The 25,279-nt window shown below is 40.8% G+C and overlaps 1 protein-coding gene across 1 annotated transcript in view; it reads left to right on the top strand.

Moving 5' to 3' along the window:
- The window catches only part of cacna2d2a (calcium channel, voltage-dependent, alpha 2/delta subunit 2a), a 668,643-nt gene that overhangs the window by 587,657 nt on the left and 55,707 nt on the right, over positions 1-25,279 (top strand). The window contains exons 18-24 of the mRNA XM_048606749.1: positions 10,349-10,423; positions 10,937-11,008; positions 16,190-16,261; positions 18,765-18,826; positions 19,575-19,651; positions 21,220-21,280; positions 21,787-21,884. Coding sequence (XP_048462706.1) covers positions 10,349-10,423; positions 10,937-11,008; positions 16,190-16,261; positions 18,765-18,826; positions 19,575-19,651; positions 21,220-21,280; positions 21,787-21,884 — 517 coding nt within the window. The remainder of the gene's footprint in view (positions 1-10,348; positions 10,424-10,936; positions 11,009-16,189; positions 16,262-18,764; positions 18,827-19,574; positions 19,652-21,219; positions 21,281-21,786; positions 21,885-25,279) is intronic.

Raw genomic sequence — 25,279 nt, 5'->3', positions numbered from 1 at the left:
AGGACTGCTCAGACTCCGACTCTGATAATACTCAGGATGAAAAGAGAATAACGGAAGTTTAGGATTGACGACTGCCACACCCAACAGCACCTCTGGATCATCAGATAAAGACAGAAAAAACAGTCTGGGCTCTCATTTAGAAGTAGAACATCATTCTCATGCATCAATACCACTGAAACATTTTCCTGCATGTGCCAAGGTTCCTGTTTCCTGTATTCTTGGACAAACTCACAAGGCACATCCTGTGTGCTGCCAAACTAAACACTGCTGTGACCATCCCCGCAGCTGAAAGCACTAAAATTCCATCACTACTTCAGTATGTAGTGCTTCGTAATTTGCATTTGCATTTCCATCACGCAGACTGGCTTAACCTCAAGACTAGGTGAAGAATTCTGATCTGAAAGAATAAGAAAGAAATCTTCATATCAGTAACTGAGGAATCTGGTACCACATCTACTTCTGTAAAAGATCAAACTAGGCCTGATTATAGCATGTTATCAGATTCATCCTGTGTACATCTTCTGATTAGGAATCTTTGAAGATAAAAGAGGTTCATCCTTTGCTAACCGAGCTGGAAAGGATTCGTAATGTTGAGAAAGTTTCTCACAAGACGTCATTGTCTTCTTAGCATGGAATTTTAGTGGGCTGATAAAGCTGTGGGAAATCTTCACTAAATGTTGTCTAGTCTTCTTCAGACAAAAGCCTATCTACCTGGAAAGGCTGAGGTAAAGTCTCACAAAATGGAATGTAATCATCATCTGGCTATGATAATTCATCACAGCATGAATGTCGCATCATCTTGATTTAGAAAGTCTTCAGTCTTGGTTTAAACATCTGGTCGCCACTTAGAAGACATAGTTAGATGTATAGTTTCCAAATGAACAAGGATTTGTTCTGGTTCTGCCATACATAAATAGGCTCCTTAATGACTTTTTATCATTGCAGGTAAATGTTACTTCAAAATGTCCTTTAACTGGAAAGATGGGACCTCCCTGATATAATCATATAATCCCTACAGTGTGGAAACAGGCCATTCGGCCCAACAAGTCCACGCCCACCCTCCAAAGAGCATCTTACCCAGACCCATGCCTGTACGCTTTCCCTGTAACCCTGCATTTCCCATGGCTAACACACCTCATCTACACATCCCTGAACACTATGGGCAATCTTTGGACATCTTTGGACTGTGGGAGGAAACTGGAGCACCCGGAGGAAACCCACGCAGGCACAGGGCGAATGTGCAAACTCTACACAGACAGCCGCCCGAGGGTGGAAATGGAACCCGGGTCCCTGGTGCTGTGAGATAACAGTGCTAACCACTGAACCACCTTTTGATAGTTTAAGGCCTGCAGTGAGAAGCTACTCTAAACTGCCATGCTTCACAGTAATTCTTGCTCCTGAGTCAAGGAATAAATTATGTAAAAATTATTGATTTTCAATATTACTGATCAGTAAACTTAATTCATCCGATCATTTTGTGTTGTAGGGCTAATATTTACTTGATGGGGAAGTACATAACTTCTGCTATGGACCAGACCAGGCCCCCTCAAAATATTTTAAGAAGGCTGCCTAGATCCTAATTTTTTCTTAGGTGGATGTAAAGTGCATGTTTCAGATGTGATGCAACTGGTCAAACTACTTGACGTTGAGCAAAACACAATTTATTTAAACACTAAGTTAAAATACAAGCTAAAGAAAGTGAATTTAGAATAACTTAACCCTTGGAAAACTTACCCAAAAAATAGATACAGTACCTATTACTAATTAACTGTTCCAATATAGGAACATCCCATAAACACAGCCCTTGGCAAAAAGGTAGATTAAGACACAGATTCTTACAGGGCAGCTCTCCAATCCAGGGAAACAATATCAAGAGAGATTTCAGAGAAAGTTGCAGCTAGGAATCATTCACTGAAGCTTCAAACACTTCTGGGACCCCAAACAGCTTCTGACTGCTAAAGCTAAAAAAAAGCTAGAAAGCCTGGTCTGTGAGAACTAGCCCATTCAAGCTGCTTCCATTGTTCCAATTTTTTAAAGTAAAACCTAAAGGTCTCCTAAGTTGTTCATTTAGGCTGTCTCCAGTAGCCAGTTCAGAACTTCTGCCTTTACAACCTCTCTTCAACAAAACCCAGGACAAAATAACCTTTTTAAAGTGACAGCATCATCACAGCTCCCCCCTTAAAAAAATGAACCATCAATATACAAAACTGGCTTCATTCTAAAACCCTTAGTCTTACTGTATTAGTACTGTACAATACATATACAATACATTGACTCTAAGTATGCAAACATTCACTACTACATTCTATTTCAGTCCATTTATACCCGCAACTGAACACCTCCAACTTTCTTCGTCAAAGTCGCGACAACACTTCAGCAATTAGATTTTCTCATCCTACAACATGTATAATTTTTAAATTGGATGGCTGCAATAATAAACTCCACCTAAATAGTCTGGAATTTTTATCCTTAAATTTCTCCAAAAACTTGAATGAGTTATGATCAGTATATACAATTAGCTCAAACGCGTTACTGACAATATAAATATTGAAATGTTGTAACGCCAACACCAAGCTCAACGTTTCCTTCTCAATCGTGCAATATTTCTGTTGGTAAGTGTTCAATTGTCTGGAAAAATACCCGATAGATCTTTCTATCTTCTCATTGTTTTCTTGTAAAAAACTGCCTTCTGACAGTTTGCCTTCCACTGAAATTTTCTGCACTTGTTCAATAAGTCAGTCAGTGGAGCAACTGTACTACTAAAATTCCGTACAAACGTCCAATAAAAACCACTCAATCCCAGGTATCATCGTACTGCTGTCTTCATCAGTGGTATGGGAAACTCCGCAATAAGCTTTGTTTTCACATTCCATGGGGCCATCTGTCCACATTTGATAACATGGCCCAGGAACGTGACTTGGGCTTTTGTGAAATCACTCTTAGCCAGGTTGATCACCAAGCCTGCCTCCTGAAATCAAGAACTACATGTAAGAATCTGTGTCTGAATTCACCTTTTCGCCAAGGGGTGTGTTTATAGGATGTTACTATATTGGAACAGTTAATTAGTAACAGGTACTGTATCTATTTTTTTGGTTAGTTTTCCAAGAGTTGTTATTCTATATCACCACATCGTCATTGTCCAATTTGATTTGAGGAATGTCCAATTCAGAATCCTCTGAACTTGGTTCTTCACTCTGTGTTGTAACCAGTAACACATTTTCCTTTTGCTTCCCTTCCCTATCAAAATACCTTCTGACCATATTCACATGACACTCTTTGAGAATTCTTTCTACCTTGCATTCTTATCAAATAATTCACCTCACTCAATCTCCTTTCGAATTGATAAGGTCCACTAAACCTTGCTTTTAAAGGTTCACATATCACTGGAAGTAACACTAACATTTTAGCCCCATTAGCAAAATTGCAAGTTTTTGATTTCTTGTCTGCTTCCTGTTTCATCACATGCTATGCTACTTATAAATGGTGTCTAGCCAACTCACTAACTCTATTTAATCTTTCCCTAAAATTTGACACATAGTCCAAATATGTGGCCTCTGAACTCTGACTCACCAATTTCTCCTTAATTAATTACAGTGATCCTCTCACCTGATGCCCATAAATTAATTCAAATAGACTGAATTTGGTAGATTCATTTGGTGCATCCCTAATTGCAAAAAAGTCCCAGTCTTGACTATAAGCCCTCAACATGGTCTTTAAAGTTTGATGCCAACATTCTGACGCTCCCTGCAATTCTGGGTGGTACACAGTGGATTTGAATAGTTTTATTCCTAACCTATCCATAACTTCCCTAAATAATTTTGATGTAAAATTTGACCCATGATCTGATTGTATCTCTGTAGGTAATCTGTATCTAGTGAAATATTTGAGTAACTTTTCTACAATCATTTTAGCTTTGATATTGCGGAATGAAATGGCCTCTGGAAATCTAGTGGACACATACATTATTGTCAACAAATACTGATTCCCATTTTTGTTTGAGGTAGGGGTCCTGCACAATCAATTAAGACCCTTTTAAAAGGTTCCTCAAATGCAGAAATGGGTATTAGAGATGCTGGTTTTATCCCCTGCGTGAGGTTTTCCAATTACCTGGCCCTTATGACATAACTGGCAAAATTCAACTACATCCTTATGCAGTCCAGCCCAAAAGAAAAGGTTTTTGTGTTTTGGATTGAGTTTTCCTTACTCCTAAATGACGATCTATGGTAATTCATATGCTACCTGCAACACCACCTTCTATAATCCACTGGTAATACAGCTTGATGAACTTCTGCCCATTTTCCCAGGCAAGGGAAGAAATAGGTGGGGCATTAGCAGATATCTTCACATCCTCCTTGACTACAGATGAGGTTCCAGTGGACTGGAGATTAGCCAATATTGTTCCCTTGCTTAAGAAAGGAAGTAGGGATGATCCAGGAAATTATAGGCTGGTGAGTCTGACATCTGTGATGGGGAAGCTCTTGGAGAAGATAGGGACAGGATATATGCACATTTGGAAGAAAATGGACTAGTTAGTAACAGGCAAGATGGTTTTGTATGGGGAAGGTCATATCTCACCAACCTGATCGAATTTTTTGAAGAGGTGACAAAGATAATTCATGAGGGAAGAGCTGTGGATGTTGTTTATATGGACTTTAGTAAGACATTTGATAGAGTCCCACATGGCAAATTGGTACAAAAACTAAAATCACATGGGATTCAGAGTGGGCTGGCTAGATGGATACAAAACTGGCTTGGTCATAGAAGACAGAGGGTAGCGGTGGAAGGGTGTTTTTCAGAATGGTGTTCCACAGGGATCAGTCTTAGGTCCTCTGTTGTTTTGCAACAGATATAAATGATCTGGAGGAAAATGTGGGTGGTCTGATTAGTAAGTTTGCAGATGACACGAAAATTGGTGGAGTTGCTGATAGTGCCGACGATTGTGAAGGGATACAACAAGATATAGATAGATCGGCAACTTGAGCACAGAAATGGCAGATGGAGTTTAATCCAGACAAATGCAAGGTGATGCATTTTGGCGGATCAAATTTAAGTGTGAATTATACTGTTAATGGCAGAATCCTTAGGAACGTTAACATACAGACGGATCTGGGCAAGCAGGTCCACATTTCCTTAAAAGTGGCCAAAGTGATTAAGAAGACATATGGCATGCTTGCCTTCATCGGCCAGAACATGGAGTACAAGAGTTGGCAAAACATGTTGCAGCTATATAAAACCCTTATTAGGCCACATTTGGAGTACTGTGTGCAGTTTTGGTTGCCACACTACCAGAAGGACTGGAAGCTTTGGAGAGAGTGAAAAGAAGGTTCACCAGGATGTTGCCCGGTCTCAAAGGTATTGGCTATGAGGAAAGGTTAAAAAGACTAAGATTGCTTTCACTGGAAAGACAGCGGCTGAGAGGAGACCTGATAGACGTGTACAAAATTAAGAGAGGCATAGCTAGGGTGGATAGTCAGAGGCTTTTTCCCAGTTGAAGTTTCAGTTACAAGGGGCCGCAGGCTCAAGGTGAGAGATCAAAAGTTTAAGGGAGATTTGAGAGGAAAGCTTTTCATGCGGAGAGTGGGAGGAGCCTGGAATGCACTGCCAGAGGAGATGGGGAAGCTGGCACGTTGGCAGTACATTCCACGCTCCTCCTACTCTCTGCGTGAAAAGCTTTCCTCTCAAATCTCCCTTAAAATTTTGCCCTCTCACCTTAAAAGGCATCTGGATGGTTATATGAATGGGGGGGGGGGAATAAAGGGAAACGGACCGAATAAGGGCATAAGCTTTGTTTTTAGTTTAGTCAGGGCATGACAATTGGCAGAGGTTTGGAGGGCTGAAGGGCCTGTTCCTGTGCCGTACTTCTCTTTTTTGTTTGTTTGTAGTCATCCGCCTAAACGTGTGATAGTCTCCATTTCCTTATCAAAACATCATTTTTAAAATTCTGAAATACACTCAGATTCTTCTTCTGTGTACGCTTTTTGACACAATTGCTTCAGTTTTTCATCTTTCTGTTGTAACTCAGTTAATTTCTTTGAACTAAAAATATCCACTTTGTTCTCCACCTGTTCTTGTTTTGTCTCAACCATTTGATCAAACATGGTCTCTGATAATTCTACTTCAACTTCCTTATTTTTATTCTTTGATTTCTTCTTCTGCTTCAGCCTATGGCTTTTTGACCTTGTTATCACACAGTCAGGAAGAATGCCAGGACATACTTCCTGAAATACCTCAGTTGCCTGATTTTCTACTGGCTTTTCAGCCACAGTAGGCAGCACTCCTACCTGTGGTCCAGCTATATCATTACCAAGGACAGATTGTATTCTTGGAGCCAAGAGTTCCTCCAGCACTCCTCCCACCAGTACTCCACTTTTCACCGGACACTCCAACCTCACTTTACATAATGGAGCACTTATTGCCTCACCATGAATTCCACATATTGCCACTTTTCCTGGCAATAATCTTTCCAAATTATATATCTCCTCATCTCTCAATATCAAAGATTGACATGCTCCTGCATCTCTTTAAAGTTGTAATTTCTTTACTTGCTCCTCCTGGCATATGCGAGTAAGCCTTACCCGTGCAAGTAAATGGTTTGAGAAGATCTGGCACTTTTTTCTCAACCAACCTCCAACCAGGTTGTACATTCTGCCACAGCTTTTTAGTCTCCACTGTGCTTTCCTTTAACACTTCAACAAAATCCACTGGCTTATCCTGTTTCCCTATATCCGTCTTTCCAGTGCTTTTTCTAAACCACCAACACTACAATTTTGTGTGGCCTACTTTATTGCAGTAATAACACCTGAGCTTTTTCTGTATTCTTTCCCCTTCATGAGTTTCCTTTTTACCCTATGGTAAACTGTCTTTATTATCTTTAATGAAATCTACTTATCCCTTACCACCTGAGGATTCTTTTTCCCAATTTCTATCCATCACAGATTGAAAATGATATTGGAAACCAAACCTTGATTTTTGAACTAGCTCATAATCATCAACCATTTCAGCTGCTAATCTCACAGTTTTAATTCTCTGCTCTTCCACATGAGTTCTCATTAATTCAGGAAGTGAATTTTTGAACTCCCCCAAAATAATTGTCTCTCTAAAAGCACCATATGTTTGATCTATTTTCAATGCCCTTATCCGCCTGTCAAAATTGCTTTGTTTGATCCTTCCAAACTCAATGTACGTTTGACCAGGGTCCCTCCTTAGATTCCTGGAACATTGTCTGTAGGCTTCTCTCACTAGTAAATCGCTTTCTTCACCTCGTACTCCCCAGATACCTCCTCTGACAGTGATGCAAATACCTCACTAGCTCAACCGACCAACTTTGTTTGCATCAACAATACCTGCATGGTTACCGGACACTTCATTTATTTAGCCACTTTCTCAGATGAAATATAAAAATATTTTACATGCCTGTCGTCAAACTTAGGCAATACTTAGACATATTTTAACAGATCCCCACCAGACCTTTGTTTACGGTGCGTTTGCTCATCATCACTATGCTCCTCACTAAACCTTCCTGCTACCTCCACCTCCACCCTTTTAAGTCAACTTTCCTCTTTAATTGCCAGCTTCTAAAATTCAACTCTCTCTCTTTCTGCTTTTCTTCTGTTTCTTTGGCTAGGGCCTTCCTCTCCTTTTTCCTCTGTTTTTAAAAGTAATTCAAACTGTTTCATTTCTTTTTCATGTTCAAGCTGCTTCACCTGCGATTGAATTCTAGCCATTTCCAAAGATTCCGTTGGCATTTCCAGCAAATGTCAAGCCATTGCTGCAATTACCTCCCCTTTTCTCACAGACAAAGACAACTCCAACACCAGCTTGTCTACCAATTCCAACAGATTTTGCCTTGCTCACTTATTGTAAAACTCCCAAAGTCACTTCTTCCACGCCCAGAAAACTCTTAGTGACCAAAAGAGCCATTACTACACAGGGCACACAATGTTTAAACCAAGCAAATTCAGCACCCAAAACAAAAGGCACTAAAACCTACCACACATCATCTTCGAGTCCAACAACCCTAAACCCAACTTGGAAATATAGATTTCGATCCCAGACGAGCCCCCGATTTGTTATTGACTGGACCAGACCCCCTCAAAATATTTTAAGAAGGTTGCCTAGATTCTAACTTTTTCTCATTTTAAAGGTAGGTGTAAAGTGTATATTCCAGATGTGATGCGACTGGTCAAACTACTTGACATTAAGCAAAACACAATTTATTTAAACACTATTAGTTAAAATATAAACAAAAGAAAGTGGAATTTAGAATAACTTAACCCTTGGAAAACTTAACTGAATAATAGAAACAGTACCCATTACTAATTAACTGTACCAATATAGAAACATTCCAAAAACGCAGCCCTTGGCAAAAAGGTAAATTAAGACACAGATTCTTACAGGCAGTTCTCCAATCCAGGATGAAACAATGTCAAGAAAGATTTCAGAGAAAATTGCAGCTAGGAACCTTTCACTGAAGCTTCAAACATTTCTGGGATCCCAAACAGCTTCTGACTGCTAAAGCTAAAAAAAAGCTTGAAAGCCTGGTTTGTGAGAACTAGCCACTCCCATTCAAGCTGCTTCCATTGTTCCAATTTTTTAAAATAAAACCAAAAGGCTTCCTAAGTTGTTCACTTAGGCTGTCTCCAGTAGCTAAGTCAGCACCTCTGCCTTTACAACCTCTCTTCAACAAAACCCAGGAAAATATAACCTTTCTAAAGTGACAGCATCATTACACTTCCATGTAACCACCATCATTTTGTTCAATTTTCTGAATTCTTTTTTTCTCTGCAAGTGATCTGTGTGATTTACTTTAAAAAGACTTTTTATTGCAAACTTGCTGAAAGTGATCAACAGTGCCATAATTAAGGCATTGAACACCCTCTGCTTGACAATCTTGTTGCCTTTGTAGCTTCCTTGCACCACAACACTAGCTTATCAAGGTGACAGCTAGCATCTTTTCTTCATTTCTGACAGGTTTTGTTTTTGGGCAAAGGAGCCAACTTTATGCCTAACTCACTGACAGGCTCAAACCAAGCCCAAGCCGCATGTCAAATAAACAGATTAGTTTGAAAAAAAACAGTGTACTTTAGACTGATGCGTCCATCATTATCACCGTGTTTGATTGTGGTCTTGTATGAGTTCTTTTGTCTTCAGACAAGCTCAATTCTGACTTCTCAGTTACTGTTAAACAATGTATTGTTACACTGTAAATAAAGATAAGGCTGCAGAGCAGTGTGCTCTGAGATGTACGGGGTTCAGTGTTTTAATAGAGCATGAACATGTGACCATTGAGCTCACAGAGACAGCACTGGTTACCAGAGAGCGTCATCTACTTTTCCTTCAATTCCTATCTCTCCAACTGTGAATAACTTGGTTCTGCGTTCTCCCCAGAAAACATTCTCCTGCACTTTTAAACTCACGGCTACCGTACTGCAGGCCCTGTCTCCATCAACACGTATGGCTCTTGAAAGCTTGATCTCTATTAATCTTCACGTAAACTTCGATGCCCTGATTCCCAGCAAAATCCCTGGGGCTGAACTATTTGTTCTATTTGAACCTCATGCCAATTTATTGATTGAGTAAATCAGACGATTGGATGAATCAAAGTAATTATACAGTAGAGCAAACTAGCTCTTTTCACAAGTAGGGAACAAAGCTGTGAATTAAATCAATACCAAACATGCATTTTGACAAGAAGACAGCAACTCGATTGGTATTTTGGAAGCTAACAATTTATTTTATGGTTTCTGAGAAGCACTAATCTGTTAGGTATCCCTGGAGATATTGCTTTGTGTGACTATTACTCTGAGCTTCTGCCATGTTTAATATTATCCTAAAGATACTACCCTATGTGACCGTTACCCCTGGAGTTACTGCCCTGTAATCATTATCTGTTGATGTCATGATGAACATATGAGTTGAATTTTCATGGTTGGTCTCTGGATATACATATCTCTGAGTGGGTCAGCATTTATTGCCCATACCCGGGTGATACAGTATCCATGCAGATACTGGCCTTATTCTTCTAGATAACAGATGTTTGCTGAAGAGTCTTTGATGTACTACTGCACTACCTCCTGTCTATGGTTCAGTCTTATGCCACTATTTGCTAACAGTGGAGTTGTGAATGTTTAAGATAACAGATGAGATGCAGTAATGTCTTAAGATGATTTTTCTGAGTCTATTACAGGGTTTTTAAAGTTTCTTAATCTTACTGCTCCAATTTTCTTGCACACCATTGAAATCTGCATACAACTAGTTGCAGGAAGGAGCTACTGTGTGCTAGTTCATTTTATTTTGAAATTCCTGCCCATGTTTCTTGTTAGTATTCACTGTTGGTTTCTCTTTACAGTTGGGTGCCAATGGGTACTTTTTTGCTATCGATCCAAATGGGTATGTCTTGTTGCACCCAAACTTACAGCCAAAGGTAAGAGATTTCAGGAGTGGTTCAGTCCAATGTCTCTAACAGTCCGTGAAACTCAGCTGTAAAGATACATGAGCTTCTTAAACGTCTACCTACTTGGATAACATTCAGGATTCCACCCAAACTCCAGTGACCCAACCAATGCTTCACTCAGGGACCTATTTCACAACTTAGGCGTGGGGTGTGTCCATCATCTTTAATTTTCCGGCAGTTGGATTTTGATAGTGGTTATTGAAAGCACAATAAAGGTGTTGATACTCTGCATGTGACTGACGCTTGCTATTGTCTCCTGATACCTTTTCCACCTGACATCCATGACAGAGAAAAACATTTTAATGCAAATGCTCTGATCCGTCCCTTCTTGAGGATACACATATAAACCGTAGAATAAACCACAGTGAGAGGTCCCTGGACAATTAAAGCAAGATGACAGAGAAATATTCACTTTTAACTCTCTGTGATAGTGGTCATCAACATAATGGCGTACATCATCTTTTACCTGGTTTTCATTTCTAGATTATAAATTTCCGAGAGCCAGTGACTTTGGATTTCCTGGATGCGGAACTGGAGGATGAAAACAAAGAACGGGTAAGGAATGATCTCTTTTGGTCTCAAGTGAAATATAAAAACATAATATAAAGTACAAAGAACAATACAGCACAGGAACAGGCCCTTTGGCCATCCAAGCCTGCGCTGACTCATTTTGCTCTTCCATACTAAAACTGTCTTCACTTACAGGATCCGTATCCCTCTATTCCCTTCCTATTCATGTATTCATCCAGGTGCTTCTTGAATGCTGCTATTATGTCTGCTTCCACCACCACCTCTGGCAGCACTCACCACCCTTTATGCGAAAAAGCCTGCCTCACACATCTCATTTAACACCCCCTCCCCACACCCGCCGCACCTTGAACCTGTGTGCCCTAGTAATTGACCCCTCCACCCTGGGAAAAAGCCTCATACTTTCCACTCTGTCCATGACAATCATAATCTTATAAACTTCTATCAGGTCGCCCCTCAACTTCCTGTGTTCCAGTGAACACAAGCACAGTTGATCCAACCTTTCTCCGTAGCTAAAATCCCCCAAACCAGGCAACATTCTCATAAACCATTACTGTACCCTATCCAAAGCATCTACATCCTTCTGGTAATGTAGTGACCAAAAATCCTTGTATTCAATGCCCCTTTCAATGAAGGCAAGCATGCCATAAGCCTTATTTACTACCTTATCTACCTGTGCTGCCACCTTCAGTGATCTGTGCACCTACACACCCAGATCCATTTGCACGGCAATACTCCTAAGGGTTCTCCCATTCACTGTCTAATTTCCGTCTATCCTTGACCTTCCAAAATGCATCACCTCACGTTGTTTTGGTTTAGCTCAATCTGCCATTTTTCTGCCCATGCCTCCAACTGACCTACATCCTGCTGTATCCTCTGAAAATCCTACTCACTATCCACAACTCCACCAATCTTTGTACTAATTAACCAGCCCATGTTTTCCTCCAAATCATTTATATAGACCACGAACAGTAGAGGTCCCAGCACTGATCCCTGGGGAACACCACTAGTCACAACCTTCCATTCTGAAAAACATCCTTCCACCCATATCCTCTGTCTCCTTTGACTAAGCTAGTTCTGTATCCATCTTGTCAGCTCACCCCTGATACCATGTGACTTCACCTGTTATACCAGTCAGCCATGAGGGACCTTGTCAAAGGCTTTACTGAAGTCCATGTAGACAACATCAACCACCTTCATCACCTCCTCAAAAAACTTGATCAAGTTAGTGAGGCATGACCACCCCATGCTAAACCAAGCTGTCTACCACTAATAAGTCCATTCGCTTCTAAATGCATATAGACTTTGTCCCTGAGAACCTTTTCCAATTTCCCTACCACCGACATGAGGCTCACACGCCTGTAATTTCCTGGATTATCCCTGCTACCCTTCTTAAACAATGGGACAACATTGGCTATTCTCCAGTCCTGTGGGACCTCACCTGTGGCCAAACAGGATACAAAGATGTCTGTCAATGCTCCAGCAATTTGTTCTCTTGCTTCCCTCAATATTCTGAGACAGATCCCATCAGGACCCAAGGACTTAGCTACCTTAATACTTTTTAAGACGCACAACGCCTCTTCCTTCTTAATAGCACCTTGGCTTAGAAATTCCACACTCCCTTCCCTGAGATCATCCGCCACCAATTCCTTCTCTCTGGTGAATACCAACACAAAGTATTCATTTAGGACCTCGCGTACCTCTTCTGGCTCCACATACAGATTTCCTCCTTTGTCCTTGAGTGGACTAACCCTTTCCCTGGCTACCATTTTGTTTTTTATATATGTATAAAAAGCCTTGAGATTCTTCTTAATTCTGTTTCCTAACGACCTCTTTTAGCTCTTCTAATTCCTTCTTTAAGTTCTTTCCTACTTTTCTTATACACTTCAAGGACTTCATCAGTTCTCATCCTCCTAGATCTTATGTATGCTTCCTTTTTCTTTTTGACCAAGGTCATAACATCCCTGGTCATCCAAGGTTCACATAACTTGCCACACCTATCCTTCATTCTCGCAGGAACATGCCGCTCCTGAATTCTTATCAACTGCCTTTTGAAATACTCCCACATGTCCAATGTGGATTTACCCTCAACCAGCCACCTTCAATCAAAATTTTCCAGTTCCTGCCTGATATTGTTGTAGTTCGCCTTCCCCCAATTTATCTGAGGACTGCATTATCCCTATCCATGAGTATCTTAAAACTTACAGAATCATGGTCACTACTCCTGAAATACTCACCACTGAAACTTCACCCACCTGTTCGGGCTCATTTCCAAAAACCAGGTCCAGTATAACCCCTTCCCTGGTTGGACTGTTTACATATTGTGTCAAGAAACCCTCCTGAATGGTCCTTGCAAATTCTGCCCCATGCAAGCCCCTAGCACAAAGTGAGTCCACAACAACCCTGCCGTTTTTACATCTTTCTAAAATCTGTCTACCTATTCTCTCCTCTATCTCCCGTTGGCTGTTAGGAGACCTGCAGTATACTCCCAGCATTGTGATTTCACTTTTCCTATTCCTGAGTTCTACCCATATTGCCTTGCTGCACGAATCCTCTGATGTATCCTCCTTCAGCACAGGTGTGAGATACTCCTTTACCAGTAATGCAGCTCCCCCACCTCTTTTACATCCCTTTCTATCACACCTGAAACATCTAAATCCTGGGACATTCAGCTGCAAACCCTGTCCGAAGTTTCAGGCAAATCTCTGTAATTGCAATAATACGATTGTTCCAAATACTAAGCAATGCTCTAAGTTCATCTACCTTGCCTATTTCTCACATTGAAGCACGTGCATTTCAGACCACTTCCCCTGCTCCTTTCAGCAGTGTTTCCCTGCCTGTTCTTGTTCTTAGTAATGTTTGTCTTGGTTTCTACCTCTCCCTCAATTTCTGTATCTATTGCCTACTCCTCTGGTTCGCATCCTCCTGCCACACTAGTTTCAACCCTCCCCAACCACCCTACCAAGTATCCCCACCAAAGACGTCGGTCCCGGTCCTGCCCAGGTGTAACCTGTCCAGTTTGTACAGGTCCCACCTTGCCCAGAACTGGTTCCCAATGCCCCACGAATCTGAAACCCTCCCCCTCACACAATCTTTTCAGCCATGTGTTCATCCTATATATCCTGCTGTTTCTACTCTGACTAGCTTATGGCACTGGTAGTATCCTGAAGTTCTACATTTCAACTTTCTTCCTAGTTCTCTATATTCTGCTTTTAGGACCTCATCCCTACATTTTACCTATGTCTTTAGTACCAGCGTGAACTATGACCATTAACTGTTTGCCCTCCCCCTCCAGAATGTCCTGCAGTCGCTCCAAGACATCCAGGACCCTGGCACTAGGGAGGCAACACACCATCCTGAACTCTTGTTTGCGGCCACAGAAAGGCTATCTATTCCCTTTACGATTGAATCCCCGTTGGCATTTCTATCCCTATTTCTCCCTCTCTCTGCAGCAGAGCCAACCATGACGTCATGGTTGCTGTTATCCACTGAGGGGTCATTCCCCTCAACAGTATCCAGAACAGGGGAGTAGCTGCAAGAGATTCCTACAATGCCTGCTTAGCCCTCCTGTTCTGTCTGGTGGTCACCCATTCCCTTCCTGCCTGCGGAGTCTGAGTCTGTGATGTAACCACCTCTCTATACATGCTATCCATGACATTCTCTGCTTCGCGAATGCTCCACAATGTACCCAGATGCCACTCCAACCCCGAAACCTGGGCTTCCAGGAGCTGCAGCTGGAGACACTTCTTGCACATGCACTTATTGTGCCTGGCTTCCCACATCGAGCAAGAGGAGCAGACCACGATTTGGAGCTCTCCTGCCATGTCTTAACCCTTTAACTTAATTAATCCTTACAATGTCATACTTTTAATACTAAATTGAAGCTGCTAGTGCAGTCTGCTCTGATAACAATTTCTCAAAACCTACCTGCTCCTCACCAATAACAGTTTCCATAAGCTGTTTAGGCTCGTGCTCCTTTACCCACTGGAACTTTCACTGCTGACGTTCCTCTCGCATTACTCTGTCTCCTCTCCTCTAAACCTTGCCTCTTCATTTTCTTTTGGTTAGAGGAGGAGGGAGGGATGGAAACATGGTGGCTCAGTGGTTAGCACTGCTGCCTCACAGCACAAGGCATCCAGGTTCAATTCCACCCTCGAACGACTGTCTGTGTGGAGTTTGAACATTCTCCCTGTGTCTGCATGTATTTCCTCCGGGTGCTCTGGTTTCCTCCCACAATCCAAAGATATGCAGGTTAGATGGATTGGCCATGTGAAATTGCCTATAGTATCCAAGGATGTGCAGGCTAGGTGGGTTAGCCATGGGAAATGCAGGGTTATAGAGGCTGGGGCTGGGTCTGGGTATGATGCTTTTCAGAGATCAGTGTGGACTCGATAAGCCAAATGACCTGCTTCCACGCTGTTGGTTTTCTATGGTTCTATGATTTACTACAGTAATGTAATGTTTGGGGCTGACCGCTCCTTAACACTAGGTTCTTCCATGAAGTCTTCTACACACACGCTGACTGCGAAGTCCACTTCCAGAATGCAGATGAGTAATGTCTCAGCACCCTTAGACAATATCCCAGACTTTCAGTCAGCCTTCACATCTCACCATTCAACAAATAGAGAGAACTATTCTTTCAAGGCATCAAGCATCTTATTTCCTTCTATTGTTTTACATCCTTCTTGACCCCTGCTCTGAAAAGAACCAGAGAGAACTCTATATCTGATTACTCTTTTTTTCTTCCTCTGATATTATGATGGAGTTTTTTTTATTCAACGTTCCTTACCTTCAACCAAATATAACCTGCCTATGTATTGACCAAGATTGTGTTGGTAGTTAACATGCATATCAACTGACAATTTCTTGACATTGGTATTGATGTCAACAAATTTTCAGTTGTTCTTATGCTTTTCAATCAAATGATGTCATACTCAAAGTATGTTCTGATAAATACTTCTTACTTCTGATTTTACTCACCATTATTTCCATCATGTTAGAAACAGGCAAAGAAATTCTGTGTGAATCACAGATGAATGTTAGAATTGCCAGATGTACCAATAATTTATAAATCCATACCACATATGTGACACTTCTGATGCCATCAGCAGCCATCTCCTGTACGGACTGCATTCTATCACTTTGGAAGGAGATTACAGTTTCACATGCGGTCATTTTTGTTTGCTCTATTCATCATCGGTTATGCAGATCCGGAGGATCATGATCGATGGGAAGAGTGGGACAAGTGACATCCAAACTCTACTCAAATCCCTGGATGAGGTAAGTAGATTATTACCTGTAACAATTTGTAACTCCATGTCTTCTTCTTAAACTTCAAAATGGTGAATAATGCCAATTCGATCAAATAAAGACCGTATCCGAGCATTCACTAAATGACCTTGCCTATTTATGGGAATTATCTTACATTTAAAAAAAATTGAAAGGTATAGACAGAGATCTGTTTTTGCACCCACTTTTTCCAACTACTGAGGGCTATAATAAGTGAAAACAAACACCTTACTTGTGTGGTAACAAGGTGTAGAGCTGGATGAACACATCAGGCCAAGCAACATCAGAGGAGCAGGAAGGCTGACGTTTTGGGCCAAGACCTTCTTCAGAAATGGGGGAGGAGAAGGGGGTTCTGAAATAAATAGGGAAAGAGGGGGAGGAGGATAGAAGATGGATAGAGGAGAAGATAGGTGGAGAGGAGACAGACAGGTCAAAGAGGTGGGGATGGAGCCAGTAAAGGTGAGTGTAGGTGGGGAGTTAGGGAGGGGATAGGTCAGTCCAGGGAGAACGGACAGGTCAAGGGGGCGGGATGAGGTTAGTAGGTAGGAGATGGGGGTGGGGCTTGAGGTGGGAGAAGGGGATAGGTGGGAGGAAGAACAGGTTAGGGAGGCAGGGACGAGCTGGGCTGGTTTTGGGACGCGGTAGGGGGAGGGGAGATTTTGAAGCTTGTGAAGTCCAATCAATGTCCAATGTGTATCAGCTTGGCCAAGTAACAGTCCAATCAACGGCTAACCCAGGCAGATACTGTGTTTTGTGTGATGGTAATGCTAACCTTCAGTAGAAACTGATGAATCCTTCTTCTGTCCTAGCAGAACATAAGAACATTTTAAGAACTCAAAACATTATTGCTTAATCTGATAAAACAATGTGTAGAAATACTCAGCAGATCTGACAGCATCTATGGTGAGAAAACAGAGTTAACATTTCAGGTCAATAACCTCTTGCTAGAACTGGGAAAATTTTGAGATTTAAGAGGCTTTAAATAGAGGTAAGATTAGTGTGGATGACAGGAGAGATTTAATAGCAAAAAGGATGTTGGTGCAAGGCAAAAGGAAATACTAATGAGACAAGATGGGACTAGAGAGATGGAAATAGCAGAATCATTAAGAACAACATGCTGTCTGCAAAGATGGAGGACACATCTAAAGTCAATTAGCTCACGCCAAGAGTAGATTGGTTCACACCCAGAGTCAATCAGCTCACATCTAATTGCCCAGAGGGAAGTTAACCACTTTGCTTTCAGTCTGGAATCACATGTAGGCCAGACAATGTGAGGACAGCAGTTTCCTTCCCTGAAGGATATAGTGAACCAGATGGGAATTTTCCTGACAATCGACACCAGTTTCACGGTCATCAAATTAAATTCAAATTTCGCCATCTGCCATGGTGGGATTTGAACTTGGGTCCCCATGATCTCTGTATTATTAGGTCTAGCAATAATACTACTAAGCCAATGCCTCTTAATAATAGACTCAGTTTGTTAACTCTGTTTTTATCTCCATTGATGTTGCCAGACCTGCTGGATTTCAGAATTACAGCATCCTGCAGTATTTTGCTTTTATTAATGAAGACTGGTAGATGGGGCCTAGTTGGGTCTGACAAAGCAGAACTCCTTCAGACTGTCCTGGTAGAACTACAGAATGATTAGAATCCCATTGTGAAAAGGAGACAGGCCAGAAAACTGGCCTAACCCAAGTATCCTCTTTGCGTTAGATCAGATGGCCATTGCTGATTGTTGAGTTCACGCTCTGTGTAAATAACTGCTGAATATTCCACATAGCTCTGAAGCCTTAAGTGTGTGAAGGGTTGAGTTTTAATGAGACCAATGACAAAGTGCTTTATATGTCACATCCTTCTTTGTCACCATCCCTATAATGCACAGCTTGATAGTAACATCTCTAAACAAGGTGGTGGACTCAATATGATCAATATTCTGATTTTTTTTAACTAAACCTCCATCTCAAAAAAAAGTATTTGGATGTTCAAGGGGAAAGAAGGAGCTGGGTTAGCAATGTGATAATTTCCCCAGTCATACACAGTTTATGCTTAAAGCCAAGTTTCTATTCAAAGGAAATGTACCATTGATTTCTTTGGGGAATGTGAAGCTTTACATGCTATGTGCAGTGAACTGGAACCTTGGGGATAACTGTCTGAAACTTTGCATTTCCTTGTCAAAAGCACTGAAAGTACTAAGATATGGAAGGGTTGTCATCTTATGATAAGAGATGGATCAGTGGGACTGTTTCACAACTTGGATGAACACTTGAAGTATCATAATGTTCAAGGCCATGGGCCTCCTGAGGGAAAGTGGGACTAGTGTAGGTCGTAGTGTATTTTGGCCTCATCTGTACTGTATGCTTCTGTGACTCTGTGGTTATTGTCACAAGCTGTCTCAAAGATTCACATAATTTATGTGAAATCTAATGTGTTGCCAGGTTAAAATCTCACATTTGAGTACACATCTAACACTGTCTTGCTGTCTTCCTTTCTGCAGAGATATATTGATGAAGTAACTCGGACGTACACATGGACCCCAGTGCAAAGTGCTGATTACAGGTAATAAATGTGTTGTCATCCATCAGCCTGGGATTGCACATTCCCAGTAGCATTACAGCCACAGTTTGCCCTATAACCTTTCCCCATTGCAAATAACAATGATGAAAGCTGCAGAGATGACCTATTCACATAGGTATGTGGTACTTCTGAATGTGATATTTGTCCTTTGCTCTATATATTTCATGGTCAATGAAACATGCAAATATGATATCAGACAATGTGACACTTCAGAACTTCCGTTATTGGGTTGTGTCTCGATCTGGAATGACAATAAAGGTTTACTATACAGTCATAAGATAGCACATTACAATAGATTAAGACCAGTTAACCACATTCACTGATTCAAGGTGTGTGTATCTCCTATGAGACAGAAGCTAGATGGTTTAAACTACGGAGTCTAACAATAGACTGGAGCAGACAGCAGACACGCACGACAGACAATTCTCAGACAGTCCAACTGTCTTATACAACAAACTGGATCCCTGATTATCCAGCACTCCATGATTTGTGCTCAGAGTTCAGTGTATTAATTTCCCCCAGTCTTGACTCAGTTAAAGTATTTGACAGGTTGACTGGGATGCCACACACAAATACTAGTGTTGTAGGTAAGGACACTTGTTACAGCTGAATATGTGAAATACTTTAGAAATTACTAAATTTTCCCCAGATGTTAGTCCCACATCTCAAACAAACAGAAATGGCTCAGACCAGTTTCAAATGTGATATTGCCTCTTCATTCCCTTTGCAGCCTGGCCTTGGTGTTGCCACCGTACAGCAGATATTATATCCAAGCAAAGTTGGATGACCAAATCCTTCAAGCTCAGTGTAAGTACCTGTTGTCCAATCTATTTATCCTCTTGTTTGACCTTGAAGCTGCAGACACCCCAGCTGTCACTGGGCTGTGGAAAACTTTACTGCACTGACAGAAAGCAAGTTTCCCTAATCAGAATCAGAGTTTAACCAATTACACCACAGTCACCTTTCTGAAATTGGTGAAACTCTATATTTTGTTCAGCAAAATAAAACCCGCAAAGTCAAAATAAAATTAATAAATGATCCAGCTGGCTATGAAGCAAAAGTCAAGCTCTCCTTTCCTTGCTTTCTTCCGGAATATACAATGATTCTGAAGCAGCAAACCACACAGAGACTGTGAAAATGTGCATGCTTTTCACTATGTTCTACTTGGATTTCAGTTTCTTTCTTGCATTTTTGTTTGATTCTGTTGTTTTGTTTCCTTTTGTTTTTCTCTTTAATTTCTGGATTATTTGGACTTGCCTTGTTCTGTTTGCTGAAGCTTTAGAATCATTTGCCCTTGGCTATCGCATGCTAGCCTTGTGTGCAGAGCACCTAGAGCTATCGGTCTAGATGTTTGCAACTGTTTGTTTGCTCTTTTGATATATTTTTATTTTGTCAGTTGCAAGATTCTCAGTATATTTATACACAATATTTTTATTCAAATAGTAATTGAATAAAATATTGTTTGTGACCCCCTTCCTACCCAACCCCTTTTTTTCTGCTTTCTCTCTCTATGATGGATTCACACAGTCCAAAACAACAACAAGGGCAAGTATCTGAATATTGGTCCCCTCCCATCCCACCCTCTTTGTTCAGTGCCTATCCCCCACTGTACCCAGCCTGCTTGCCCATTTACCTGCCCGTCTGACCCCTTCTCAAATTCCTTATCTAACCCTATTGATGCAATGTCTTGTTATGTCCACAATGGCTTACAAATTTCCTTTGCATTGCTCTGAATATCTTCCCTCTAGATATCTGCTTCCTATTGTATACAACTTTAATGTCCTGCTTTCTCTGTCTCTCCCCTCTCTTTTTCTTCCTTTCTCTCACTTCCTTCCTCACTAACTAACCCACCCCTCCTCAATGATACTGAAGAGATATCAGTGCTGTTTGGACCCCACCCATCCACTTCCTCCCTATTAGCCTGTAACTGGACCCTATGCTCCACCCTTTCAAAACAGAGTTTGATTGTCTCCATGTAATTTAAAGAGTTTGGCCATGTTGGTGCCTTATGAGTGACGTTCAGTTACTGACTATAATCGGTGCAGTGGAAGATGTTGAAAAAATGCAATTGGTAATCAATTAAACAGTATTTCTAGTCTTTAAAAAAGAATTACCTCTTTTATTGGCTGGTATTTTGGACTTACCATGTTCCAGAATGTAAAAATTGTCTGTTTTCTGGGCAACATAGTGGCTACAACTACTCTCCTGAGATATGCTTCGACCCTGCAGATCAACCTCTTGATCTTCTTATTTTTAAGAGTTGTGTAGTTTTTTCTCCGCTCCTGTGCTAATGATAACATGTCTGAGACACTGCAGGTGTGAGCTACACCTCCCCCTCGCCAGTAGTTCCCAGATAATGTTCCTTTTTATTGCAGATTTTGAATCCTTGTTACCCAGCTCCTTTGAGACCGTGGGACATGTATTCATTGCTCCCAGGTAGCTGTGTGTGTGTGTGCGCGCTTGCCCATTTGCTTCATGCTGTACACTCATTGTGCCATATGCATCACCTTGCTGCCCAGATCTGACCATGACGTAAATCAGTCAATACTCCTTCCTATCACCATTGCCCTCCACCCACCCACACTCCAACCTGAGCTGCATTGCTATGTCTGCCTTTGTAATGAATATCTATCTCTCTGCTCTGGCGTAGTCTCTTCCCCATTATGAAATCACTGATAATGCACGAGCTTCCAGGCTGTGATGGCCCTTTCCTGAAGGCTCCTACCACTGCATGGCATTCATCTGTGGCAGTACAACTCCTGGCTGTCTGTGTGTTAAAGAATAGGGAACTTCCTGCAGCATGATTCCTTTTCATGTTACTGTCCCATCCTCGTACAGGAGTGACACCCTAGGGGTTTGAGGATGAGGGCTTGTCACTGTCTCTTTCACCCAGTGTCCACTTTACCCTCATGGAATGTGTTTACACTTGGATTTCCTCCTAGGGAATACTGCAAGGATCTTGTCAAGTCAGACAACAACACAGAGTTGTTATTCAATTTTATCAGTCTGATGGATAAGAACACTCCTGACTACAAGAACTGTGAGTACAGCAACAGTCTCCAGGGGCAGGACCCCTCAACTACCTGTCAGCTCATGGATGCTTCATTTTCTGGTTTAGTTATTACATTATTTAGATGTTTTAAAAGATGCAGCCTTGCTGTTCCCCCCATGGGTCTACTGTGTTTCACTTACATTTAAATAAAGGATTGGATGAAAATGTTGTAAAAATTCTCATGAAGAGAATTCTCTTTTGGAGATTGAATTCTAGATCTTAAACGGAAAATGTTTTAAGGTACTGATACTGAATATGTGCATGGGATGTTTTCTGATTTTTGAAATTTCTCTAAAATCCTGAGCAATTGTTGAACAATGTGTGGAATTTAGGATGTAATTTTAAGTAATGTGTCAGCATGTTGTTGTGATCTCCATGGACACCAGTAACCTCCCTACCAGAAAGTTTTGACATTGATTACTGTGTTTGATGCACTCCAAATGTATCAGTGCTTTGTTTGAAATTGAATTTAATTTTAAGGTTTAATTTGGAAGAAGTCCTGATTGCAGGCAATCATAATGCAAGAGTCAAAAATAATCACACCTTCTTAAATTTGTCTAAGGATGTGTATAGGCATCCAAATGCTGCTTCCTATAGGTTATGATTTAAACAAAAATAAACAAATATTACCACCTATTTTCCAGAATTTTTCACAGTAGTGTGTTTTTCTCACCCTTTCCATTTCCACTGGAAGGCTACCCTTTCATCTGTTCATTCTCCAGGGCTTGTGCCCACAGAGTGACCAACTCTGGGGGGAATAAAGGTAGAGATACTTTGTTGCAGGAGTGGGGATGGGGGAGATGATAAACATATAGACAACAATGTAAGTAACAATGTGAATGCAGCAACATTGGAAGAAGTAAGAGTGCAGTGGAATTATGTTTAAAATTATAAAATAAAAAGTAAAAGCTAGCAACTCACCAACTTGCTAAGGCTACTTTGACACCTTCCAAATCCGTGATCTCTATCACCTAAAAAGACAAGGTCGTCAGATGCATGGGAACACCATCACAGACATATTCCCCTCCAAGTCATACACCATCCTGACTTGAATTGCCATTTCTTCAATGCCACTGGGTCAAAATCCTGGAAGCTCCTCCCTAACAACACCGTGGATGCACCTAGTACCCAGAGTATGCAACAGTTCAAGAAAATGCTCACCACTGCTTCCTCCAGGGCAGTTAATGATGCGCAATAAATGCTGGCCTAGTAGTGATGCTCACCATCACATGAATGAATTTTAAAAATTATAATCGTACCATATCAACTATAATAACTAATTATTATAATGATTTATACTAATATAATTGACAATAATAACAGTATAATAATTGCTGTAGTGTTTATGCGACTGCATGCAGTTGAGACTTTGAAAAATATCTAAGACTCCTTGTAATCTGTAGCTAGTTTCTTCCTTGATTGTTTCTTGGCTGAGGAATTGCTTTTATTCTTTTAATTTCAGCTTAGTTCCTTGTAAATGGATTTCAAGTCATTTCAGTCAAACATTGCAGGTTTCAGCAGTGCAATCTCATTTCAGAGTTGGTAATTTAAGTAGATCACTGTTAACTGGAATAATGACTGGTTGATCACTTTGGAACATGGATTATCATAAATGAGTGTTGTCAAACATTGAATGATGTCAGAATTGTTTGGTGGAACTAAAAGAACCAAACTTATCAAACAACAAATGGAAGAAAACAATAGAAAAGATTTCACAGTTGTAACTTTAACAATCAAAAATAATTAAGAACGAATTAACATGCAAATTGTGTTCAGTCGAAGCTATAAATTATACTTTAAAAAATTGATACAACAAAGATAGATTTCACAGACTTATTGGCAGTCCATTTAAAATCTTTAACATGTACAGCCAAAAAATCCTTCACGCCCTGTTTTCCTCAGGTAGAGTATGACACCTTTTCCTTCACTGTGTTTGGTCATTTGGTCAGCGTTCAGCCTTCAGTGGCAGCTTTACTTGATCCAAGCTCCACAGTCATCACCAAAATGGCACACTTCTTACTTTGGGCAAAGCACTGCTGATGGTGAAGATAACTGAAGCAGTGACAATAACTCGTATTACACTATACCTGCTGCTAAATCCAGTATTCTGGTTTCATTCCTTTCAACTGTCAAGCACACATAACTTTCCACTGACTTCTTGTTTTGAAATGTTCAGATCTCCGTGTGTTTTCATTTTAGATTCAAACAATCTTCATTTCCCTAGTACACCAAGATCACAATCTGATTTCCCAGACTGGGTTTCAAAGTTACCATACCACTTATCCAGAAACTGACATTTTAGTTTCTGTTTCTGCTGAGGACTATATCAAACAATACTGGCTCTGAAACCAAACTCATTGCAGACAGCAGCTCAGACATACTTTTCCCCTGGTTTCATAAATTGTGTATTTCATCACGATTCGAAAGCATGAATGGGTTTGATAGAGTAGATAGGGAGAAACTGTTTCCATTCTCAAAAAGAATTGAGAACCAGAAGCACAGATTTAAAGTGATTTGCAAAAGAAGCAAATGTGAGGTGCAAAAACCATTTTTTACACAGTGAGTAATTAGTGTATGCAGTGCACTGCCTTGAAGTGTAATGGAGGCAGATTCAATAGAGGTGTTCAAGAGAGTATTTGGATGATTGTTTAGATAGAAATAATATGCAAAGATTATAGGGAGAAAGCATGAAGTTAGCACTAGGTAACGGTGTTCATCTGAAGAGCAGGTGCATACAGGTTGGACCAAAAGGCCTCCTTTTGCACCAGATGCTCCTGTGATGTTTTAAATATCATATTTGCCCACATTATTCTGAAGTCCAGATGTTTGGCACATAACTTTAGCAGGCCGTAGCAGTAGGACTTGTCACTGGCATTCATGTCATTTTCACCCAGAGAAAAGGCTCAGTGATGTGAACATTGTTGTAAGGTGGCCTTTGCACGAGAGGATGAACATAATAATAATAAAACATAATAAAGAAGGAGCATACATTCATGTGGATAGGTGTATTGTTCACCAGATAGGCTAATATGTGCTAAATATTGTCTATGATAAATTACAAATAATTATGTCCCCCTGTGGAGTTCTCAACTGATGTGGCTAAACGTGACCCTTCTTGCAGTTTGCCACAACATTGGCCAAAAATGCTTTACCCCATCTTTTCTCAATTCAGAATCCCTTTGCTATTTGTTTAATGTCCGGAGTTAATTAAGAGTAAATGACCATTTTGTACTGATCATGGTGTCGTAAAGCAGGCTACACTAGTGGTCAATCTGCACTCCAGATGCATTGATTATGCATGTAGCAAACAGGGTAGTTCTATCTCCCATCCACATGAGCTTAAACTCACAGATCTCTGATCAAGAACTCAATGAATTGCACAA

This window comes from Rhincodon typus, chromosome 16, assembly GCF_021869965.1.
Source record: "Rhincodon typus isolate 14 chromosome 16, sRhiTyp1.1, whole genome shotgun sequence".
NCBI lineage: Eukaryota > Metazoa > Chordata > Chondrichthyes > Orectolobiformes > Rhincodontidae > Rhincodon > Rhincodon typus.
Note: the sequence above shows the minus strand (reverse complement) of the source record. Positions and strands in the feature narration are given on the sequence as shown.